This window comes from Scomber scombrus, chromosome 1, assembly GCF_963691925.1.
Source record: "Scomber scombrus chromosome 1, fScoSco1.1, whole genome shotgun sequence".
NCBI classification, from domain to species: Eukaryota; Metazoa; Chordata; class Actinopteri; order Scombriformes; family Scombridae; genus Scomber; species Scomber scombrus.
Window position 1 is genome coordinate 18,443,140 of NC_084970.1, and position 10,265 is coordinate 18,453,404.

The following is a 10,265-nucleotide window of genomic DNA, read 5'->3' on the forward strand; positions in this document are numbered from 1 at the left end:
TTAAGTTAGTTAACGTGTGTGTGTGTGTGTGTGTGTGTGTGTGTGTGTGTGTGTGTGTGTGTGTGTGTGTGTGTGTGTGTGTGTGTGTGTGTGTGTGTGTGTGTGTGTGTGAGAGAGAGAGAGAGAGAGAGAGAGAGAGTGAGAGAGAGAGAGAGAGAGAGAGAGAGAGAGAGAGAGAGAGAGAGAGAGAGAGAGAGAGAGAGAGAGAGAGAGAGAGAGAGAGACAGACAGACAGACAGACTGTGTGAATGAACGGGTGAGTGAATGTAACTAGTTCCTAACTGATATAATAACTGACAGCAGATCTTTGGAGCTTTCATTGTTATGGATTGTTTCAATAATAATAAACAGACCATAAGAATATTAAAAACTTGAAAAATAATCCCTTTAAAGTACATTTAGAAAAAAATAAGTGTGTGATTAATTTGTGATTAATTGCAAGTTAACTCATGACAATAATGTAATTAATCGCAATTAAATATTTTAATCAATTGACAGCCCTGCTTTAAAATAATATGAATATGAATGAACATGAATTCTGCAAAAAATCAACAAATATAAATCTAACTTAAGTCAAAAGTCAAATTAAGGCAAATTTGGAAGTTGATACAGTTTGATCTCTTAGTGAATATTTTCTGTCATGGCTGCCTAAGTGCACGAAGTTATTATAATAAAATAATATAGATTGGCTTTGTCTTTATGTGAATAAGTTATCTGTCTTTGTATGACTCAGGCAGGAGACAAGATCATGTAGAAGTTATTCTGCTGGCCCACATACAAATCAATCAAACTGCTTTTGTACTGCTGAAACAAAAGTCCATGCAAATTCATTTTTGTTGTTGTCACACTGGAATGAATACAGTATGTTATGCATTCAAATTATTATCGTGATTATTACTTCCTACTTTTAAAACCTGTGGTTGACGAACTAAAACACCGACTGCTGTTCATCGAAATATTTCATAACACAAAGTCATATTAATGTCTTTATCCTACATCCTTAAGTGTGCACTGGAAAGAGTTGGAGGGCTAAAACTTCTGTTGAGATTTGAGTAACGTCAGAGAAATGTCTACGGATTCAGCATCTACAAGTCCTTTTTGACTCACTGCTCCACCTTGTGGAGTAAAGGAGTCATTGTGACGTAAACAGGGTTGACTTATATTTGTTTGAAATAGGATGAATGATCTGGGGTCCGTTCCATAAAGCAAGCTCAGAAAAGCAGCGCTTATTGTCGAACACCTGACTTGAATGAGGCTAACAAATGAGATCAGGCTAAAGCGGTTCCATAAAGGCCAATCCACGTTCACGCAATCAAACTAATTCAAGACAGGCTCGAGTATTCAGACAAATTGCGTGTGCACACCATTCACATGCAGCCCATGACGTCGAGCACAGATCAAACGGATTCACAATGACAAAATCCACCACAAAAGAGCCACAGAGCAGCAGCAGTCTCTAGCACACACTTCTGCTGCAGACATAGAATAATTTAAACATATGATCACAAAAACAATAAATAAAATCCAAGAGAAAGGCTGGCCGGAAATTGCTGATCGATTGAATGGGTCTGATCAGTCTCTGAAGGCGCGCTCTTGTTGCAGTGCCCTGCGTGTGCTCTGTCATGTACAAGCTCTTCAATCAAGGGACAGGCCATGACTAACAGAGAAACAGCGCATGGGTTGAGGTCGTTATATAGACTTGACCTTAATCAATTAACAGAAAAAGGGAAACGCCTATGCATCCACTAAACACGTCTTAGTTGACTTTTTAGACATTATTTTAAATGTACTAATCAATAACCAATACCTTTAAAATAGCGCTTCCTACCAGGAAAATAGCAGTTTAAGACATATGGATTTAAATATTACATCTCTTGTCCAAATATTCTATCTATCTATCTATCTATCTATCTATCTATCTATCTATCTATCTATCTATCTATCTATCTATCTATCTATCTATCTATCTATCTATCTATCTATTTATCTATCTATCTATCTATCTATATGATTATTATTAAGTCGACTTCATTTGAACTGATTTTCTTTTTAAATGATGGTGATTAATGAAGCCACATAATATAATAAATCATCTCTTTTCTTTCAGGATAAGCAGCAACTCAGGCTAAGCCTGACAATTAGCACAAAATGCCACACAATAGATTTTTTTTATACATAGCATAAAATCCAGCATCTTAATAAAACAAAAGGAAAAAAAAGTAAATTCAAAACTGAAGAGTTGACCAAGTAGACAACAATCCTATAAAACCCACAAAAAGAAAATCCACAATAGCAAATACAGTAAAATAAATAAATACAAATTAGACATCCAAAATTAAATGTGATGATTTTTTAAATGTATTTAAGATGAAGTGTGATTTAGATTTGAGATGAAAAGGTTCAAGTATCACATGATGTTCCTTCTGTTTATTCGAAGCCTATGAGTGACTGTCACACTTATGAGGTATTATAGTTAATTAGGTATGCCATTATTTTATATATATATTATAGGTACCTTCATATGTCTTTAAAAAATACAAACAATAATGTAAAGAAAATAACATAACTTTATTGTTTAATTCCAGTAACATGTGATTTATGAATGTATACACCTAAAATGATAATATATCAATAATACAAGAAACATATAGTCGCATATGAGCACATATAATGTATCAGAGGTAACATTCAACATTACAGCAACCAAATCGCTGGAAACTGTATCATGGTTACTTTGGTTACTTAAAAATTAAGTAAGTAAAGTATGTAACAAACAAACAATGTAGGGTAAAAGGTGGCATCATACAGTATGTACACACAGCTTCAAAAGACTTAAAGTGTGCCTAATTTGGCAGCACAAATAACTTTGATTAAATATATTTCAATATACTGTCCTTCAGCAGGATCCTTGTTAAAAAGGACATTACATAGACAATTGTAAGTGACAATATTCAACAATTAAAAAGCATGACATGGAAGAATGCAAACCATAGGTCATTAAAGATAAAAATAAGATGTGCTACAACTGATGTAGACATTATTGCATTTTCAAAGACATGAAAACAGCTCTCAGTTCTTCTGTGCATTATAACCAACTACACAGGGAAATACACTAAATTACACTACAATACAAGTGGGCTAACTTCTTATCATACTTGGATTCATGTAAAGAAAACTACATTTCTTTCAAGAATAACACCAGTTTTGATTCAGAATCATTTCTCTATACATGGGATATGTGAGATACGTGATCCCTGTTTGTGCAGCACTGTCATAACTTTTAAGGTTCTAACAATTGGCAGACAAATATATCAGGTGTAAATGGTGCATGTCAAAAACATGTTGCCCCTTTAAGTGGAATTGTCAGTTTTTTAAAGGCAGTTTTTTCATGAATTAGTGTTGTTTCACAGCTGTATCAAGTTCAAGGTGATGTGAGGGTGATGATGTTCCACTGTGCGGCTCTAACTCTGCTCCACAGAGAAGTTTGACTCAGAGCTGCAAAACAAACAAAAGTTCACCTTTAATGAGAGAGTCATGAGAGGAAGGAGTAAATGAGGAATTGTGAGTGAGTGGGTTAGTGAGTGAGCTTACATGTCTTGGTGCTTGTGTATCATGTGGTTGTTGTACTCCAGAACAGGAGGGATGGTCTCCTCATCTTCAGGAACCTGAAACCAACAGAGAGGATCAGATCGTGAGTCAAAAACACATTTACAGTACGTCTAACTGTGATTTCAGAGTCAGGTGTTTTCCCATAAAGAGCAAGAACACCATCTAGTGGTAAAAAAGTAGTCTCACCTCCCAGTAAACTTCATCATCAAAGCAATTGTCATCCGCAGGGTCGCCCCAGATCGGGAACTTGAGGATGAAACCTTTGAGGAGAGACCAAAACAGGAATTTACCAAGATGTCTCCTCTCAGTTTGAATACCTTCTTCTCAGCTAGGATGCAATTGTTCCCTGTTCAAACCTATTTTGCACTTAAAAAAAGGAGAATCGCATAACTCTTTAGCTTCAGGTCCAGGATCGGTACATTAGACTATTCATGTGCTGCTAAACAAGCACTTAAGTTTTTAGGGAAAATGTTTTCTTCTATCATCTATGCAAGAAACCCATAAATCCTTCTTAAGTGTGACACACATTGACAAATCCTCTTTTCAGTTACATTAATTCTTATTTTGTCATATATTTAATTTCTTCTTAATTTCTTAAGTACTGCACATGTACTTTTTAAACAGTGCATTGTAAAATACCTCTAAAACTGATTTTAGAAATAAGCAGATCAGATCTCCGGATTCCTTCACAAAAATCCTGCAACAGATTGCTTGATATGAAATGATACCTGTTTTCCTGAGTCTGATACTACTACAAAACACATTGTCCAAACTCACCAACAATTGCCCCTCCAACGAGTCCAAATGCAACTGCCACACATGTGCCAGCAGCCTGAAAGCCTCCCTGCGTTCCCACAGATCTGTTGGCAAAATCTCCTTCGAAGTCAAATGTGCTGATCAACCTAGGCACAAAGAAAAACTTTATTCAGCAAGATATTCATAGGAAGCCTTGCAAGGTCATTTCACTTTGAAACTGATAACTGTGAATGTGCTCTCTGGTGGAGGACTGTCTGTCACTCACCCCTCTCTGCTATAGACAGATTCAGTGGCAGCTGCAGCAACAATGGCACCTGTAAAGCCCCCAAGCATCCCTGGTACAGCGTGCAGATTGTGGATTCCACATGTATCCTGGAGCTTGAGAGCCTTCTCCAAGAAGGGCTGAGGATGAAAAAATCAGTCACACATTAATTACTGAGCTGTAACCTGATCCATAGACAATCTTTTAAAAAAAAAGCTAAAGTCACAGGTACACAACTGAATATGTGATATATTTTGTTTGTTTTGTTTTTTAAATATTCCATATATTTACTTAACTGTTAAAATTCTGGTAATTTTATCTCTGCACATGATTCTGTATCAAAGCCTTTACCAGAATGTCTGGTATGTAATTATGATGTTAGATACAAAATTTCAATATTTGAATTTCTTTTCAGCCTGAAAACAGTCAGAATCAGCCTTTAAAATGTACAAAGTGTAATTTGTATGTTCTTGTGGAAGTTCCCTCTCAGGTTGTTTAAACACATGATTGCCAGAAATAATACTGGCAAACTCAGTGTCAAGGCCCTTAAAAAATGCTAATTGGCTTGTTGGTGTAAAGTTCAGAGTTATTGGCACTTTACTATTCTTTTGAGTTGTGTCAGAATATCTTGCTTCAGTTCACTGGACGGTTTCCATGTTACATTTAACATTGAAGGTGTTTTTTTTATAAATGAGTCAGTTCTTCTAATGCTGTTATTTTCCTGTAATGAAAAATTGACTATGCTTCCTTCATATTGTTTCTGTTTTACAGTTTGGGTTCCTCTTATTTTTACTTTCTGTCTCAAGTGACTGTGCTGTAGCAAAGATGTAAAGACTTTCATATAAAGTTAGAAAGTGGAAGACTGTGGGCTCACCGTGACAAACAGGTAGCCAAAGGTGGAGATGATGCCACATAGGAAACCCACAATCAGTGCACCATAAGGAGTGATCATGAACTCTGCTGCTGTTCCCATGGCAACACCACCAGCCAGGGTGGCATTCTGAATATGTACCTGTTAGGTAAAACGACACGTTAGTCATGAGAAATTGAAAAACACATAAATGTTAAATTATTCATTTGTTAACACTGCAGAGCTGGCTCGTCTATGATGAGCTTGGATGTGCTTTTGTTGTTTTCTTGTGTTTTTCAGCGACAAAAAAATTACCATGTCCACTTTTCCTCTCTTCTGAGACATGCTGGAGATGGCCACAGTGGTGAGAACGGAGGAAGCAAGGGCTATGTAAGTGTTGATGGCCGCTCTGTGCTGTCCGTCACCGTGGTCTGTGATGGCGGAGTTGAAACTGGGCCAGAACATCCACAGGAACAGTGTACCTGCGAGGTGAGAGAATCAAATCAAACCACACTTAGAGGGATGTACACATGCAAGCAGGTTTGACAAAGATAAACATAAAGTATTAAGTATAGCTACCAAATGAACTGTGTCAAATGTGACAAATGTAAAAAGTATAAAATAAAAATCCCTGGTCACTCACCAATCATGGCAAACACGTCAGAGTGGTAGACAGATCCATTGAGGCGTTTACTTTGGTGAAGGTTTGGTCGGTAGAGGACCCAGGAGATGGCCAAACCATAGTATCCTCCGAAAGCATGAATGACCATGGAGCCACCAGCATCTCTACACTGTGAAGATATTAATATTTCACTGTTATACTATAGATGAATATACACAGCAGCAGCACAAGATAGGAATTGCAATCCTTGGACATCGAAGTGGTCTGTGTAAGATGATTTTTCTTGCTGAGACTAACATGAAGGAGGCTGAGGATGATGAATTCCTCCACGGCAAACAGCGTGACGCCAAACAAGGTCACCACCAGCAGCTGGACAGGGCTTACTTTTCCCAGGAGGGCACCGTAGGCGATCAGAGAGCCAGCGCAGCAGAAGTCTGCATTGATCAGACTGTGGAGGCACACGTGTAAAAGGAAGAGAACAAGATCAGAATGAGCAGAAACTTTAACAACTTAACAGCAATGAGTCAAGTGTTAAATCACTGTGAGGAGTCAAAGCAAGCATTTCCCCGAAGCCCCAGACCCACCAAAGTCCAAGAACATGTCAGTTGGTTTTGTTAATTTGTTAGGCTATTTGCACCACTAAACAACAATATCAACTTTTATCAAAGGAAGTGGTCTAGTCTTATTGAGAGGCCGTGTATCACAACCTACAAAAGATCTTAACTATTGCAGGTTATGTTGTGTTCACATTTTTAACATAAATGTGTCCTAACTCAGAGACCTTGGGGGCCAGCTGGTGCTATTCAAAATATTACATGCACATACACAAAGCAGAGAAAGATGGTAGGTATGAGTTAGTCATCTGGGCCCAAAGGAGTTTGTTATTTTTTTACTTGTCTTTTTCTTTTGCCACAGAAAGTTGACAAACCTGAATGGCTAGATCTTAAAATGTCTCTTGTTGCTATGAGGAAAATGACTGTTGCCTGAAGCACAAGTCAAGATCTGATGTGTTTTGACAGTGACAACTGCGACAAAAGAGCATCTTCCACCTCTTCAAGGCGCAGAACCAACATAAATGTCTCCTGTCTGTCTTACTTCACCTTCATAGAGGTTGCAAAGAGACATGTTGTGTAATCTCATTTTTGAGTCATACCTGTGATCTCCCACCAGCAGCTTTCCAGTTCACTAATGAAGGAATGTACACCCTGTACGTTTTGTTGTGCACTTTGCTTGCAATGAAGTGACTTACCTCTCCACTCCGATGGTGATTTTTCCGGTGGTGTGATCGAGGGAGTGGAACCAGCCTTGCATGAGAAGAGCCCACTGCAGACCAAAGGAGGCAATCAGGAAGTTGAAGCCCACTCCACTGAAGCTGTAGCGTTTCAGGAAGGTCATGAGGAAACCAAATCCAACAAAGATCATGACGTGCACATCCTGGAAGCCTGGAGTGAGAGACATGCACATTTTGTCATTGAGGGTCAAGCTGTAATGGTATGCAATGAGTTACATTTGTAGAATAATTAACAAAGAGCAACAGTAACTAAAACAATTTAAAAAAACATGCTTGCATTTACATTTTCTACTTCACATTAATTAATTTACACTCTTTAAGTAATTACTTAAGGTTTTTCATTTACTATACATTTTCCATTTCTAGTTTTAGGATATTATTGTAGAAGGTAGGGATGGGCGATATGGACAAAATCAAACAATATTTTTGCAAAAATATTTAGAAAATGAGTTTTTTGATAAATAATTATCACTAATGTGGATATTATGACAAAGTGGGTAAAGGCAAATAATAGAACAGTTTTAACAGTCTGGTGATTTCAGACAAGTACATCACTTCAATGTAATGCAGCATTTAAACTTATGCCAAATCAAAATATTACAATTACGATTAAAAATAACATCTAAAACAATATCTAATGTCATATTATGATTTAACCATTGCCATAACCATAATTTATATATTGACATAATATCAATATGTTGTCCTGCCCTAGCAGATCGAGAAATTAAAATGTCATTATAACATAAGGGGTATAAAATTGCTGTCAGATTGTATCATTGTCACTAGAGAGACCAGAAAAAATCTAACTGCTAATTATTTAATAAAGTATTGTAATCAAAAACCAGGATAGTATAGTGAAAGTGGGGTAAAACAGGCAGAATCTGGTTTAAAATTGTTGCAGCTGTACAAAAAATGTTCTATTCAAAGATAAATATTTTTTAAAGGACTAGTAATTCACCGACCTTGGCCATCAATAAAAAAAATACCAAAGGCCTCACTAAGGAAGTAATTGAACATGAGTGCTTCTGCAGCACAGTTCAGTCATCAATAATTCCTGAATAATAAAAAATAATAATCATAACAAAACAAAACAAAAGAGTAGTGAATTTTCTTTTATGCAGTTTACTGTACTTACTGGGATATCTGAAGTAGAAGTCATTTTCAATATCGCTGGTGATGTTGTGACTCTTCTTGTGCTCTGCCCAATGTCTAGCATCTGACTCGTCATCATACCGTATGAAAACTCCAAACAGGATAATCATAGCAATCTGCCAGACAAAGCAGACAGCTGGCAGACTAATACGCACATTGGTGTTCTTTTGCCGGCCGAAAAAATTACACAAACCTTCACAACAATTCCCCATGGTGATGACTCTCTGCTAATGATATTTGGATCACTTCTCATGCAACTGGGCTCTGCTGTGACTTGCAGCAGCATCTCAGTTCGTATTTATGAACCTTTGGAGGGGTGTGCCCCCGCTTCTCCACGAACGGATAGGGGTTGGACACACCTTAAATGGTAGTGGGTTAACCACTCCATATTTGTCTTCTGTTACAGGCAAGCCAAACCTGTATTGCTTATATGTCTCTCCTTTAGAAATCACTGCAGTGAACAAGTAATCACCATAAATGTGCGCAATACAGAAAATGAATGCTTTGGGAACTAACTCGATAAGTCATAATTTTATGATGTGGTGATGTCTCGCCATTATTCCAATATGATCATATCTGTCAACACAATCCAAAAACATCTGTGAATATCAGACTTTGGTTTACCGTTTGTGACAGTAAAAATATTCAGCCACACCTATGTGTGAATTATGGCAACTGCATAATTGTCTATGACAATTAATTCAGTCCTGTGTTTTAAGTGATTTTTGAGAGGAGGAGAGAGGTTTTGGATGAACACACCTGTCAGTCAGACTTGCAAATCATCACCAGCCTTGCAGAGTAATTGTATGTGTGTATAACATTCGTTAGAAGATACAGCACGAATAAGATGAAACTGGTAATAGTCCCTATCTGGACTTTTTCATAACACTCGGCCTCATGTTCACATTTCCATATTAGAATCACCCGTTTCGTAAAGTTGCTGAGTCACTGCACTGTAGGCAACTGAGGTAACAGTGTGCATTGGTAATTCAGCTGTACCCACATATTCCTTTTATAATGTCATGAGTTTCGGGTCTCACGTTTTATTAGGGACCGAGTCGAAAGGCCAGAGGGCGAGGACTCCAGAGGAAAGGACCCTATTGTTTTTCTACCATTGCCTTTGGAGGTCGGAAGCATATCAGTCAAGTGAAGTCTTGCAGAGTGCAGTAAATAAATATCCAGTCTAACATGAGTGGGGGATCATCTGTATTAATATACATACATACATATCACATGTCTGCTTGCTATTTGTGTTCTCCTACAAAACATGTGCACTTTGTGTTCTAGTTGTGTTTTCCAAACTAGATAATAATCGAAGCGAAGAGATTCCAGTTTAAGGATTCATCATATGTCAGCGCACAACTATATCTGTGTGACACAAAGAACATTCCAGATGTTATCTGTTTTCCTTCTTCGACACATTCACCCTCCTCAACTCATTATATAACACATTATGTATCACTGGCGAGTATGCCAAATGATGATGTATCATCTTGGCAAGTGAACAGGGGCCCTTGATCAGGAATTAATTATTGTCGCTTTCATGCGAAACCTAGTTTGTTCAAAACGTTAAACAGATTTTCAGACAGCAGCATTATCCAATCGGAATAAAATAAAAAGCTGTTTCCAAGAAAATCAAGTCTCATGATTGTTTATTTTGTCACAATGCGCTGTGGCTAGTTTGTATCAACTGGTTTGCGGGAAAAATGATCACTTAGTG

General features: G+C 37.5%; 1 protein-coding gene across 1 annotated transcript; it reads right to left on the reverse strand.

Moving 5' to 3' along the window:
- Positions 1–3,461: 3,461 nt before the first annotated feature.
- rhcga (Rh family, C glycoprotein a) lies at positions 3,462–8,757 on the reverse strand. Its single transcript, XM_062414705.1, has 11 exons — positions 8,529–8,757; positions 7,349–7,541; positions 6,397–6,547; positions 6,121–6,268; positions 5,793–5,959; positions 5,502–5,639; positions 4,631–4,767; positions 4,387–4,511; positions 3,796–3,869; positions 3,592–3,665; positions 3,462–3,495 (listed from the first exon to the last, which is right to left on the reverse strand). Exons 1-11 carry the CDS (start codon positions 8,755–8,757, stop codon positions 3,462–3,464), a joined length of 1,470 nt encoding a protein of 489 aa, XP_062270689.1.
- Positions 8,758–10,265: the final 1,508 nt, after the last annotated feature.

What these genes read in the sequence shown, in the direction of transcription:
- rhcga (XM_062414705.1), bottom strand. Translation starts at nt 8,757, where the DNA reads ATGGGGAATTGTTGTGAAGGTTTGTGTAATTTTTTCGGCCGGCAAAAG. An exon ending in ATCACCATCGGAGTGGAGAG is followed by an intron (nt 6,548 to 7,348) that starts GTAAGTCACTTC and finishes GTGCCTCCACAG; the next exon opens with TCTGATCAATGCAGACTTCT. An exon ending in CGTTGGAGGGGCAATTGTTG is followed by an intron (nt 3,870 to 4,386) that starts GTGAGTTTGGAC and finishes CTCTCCTCAAAG; the next exon opens with GTTTCATCCTCAAGTTCCCG.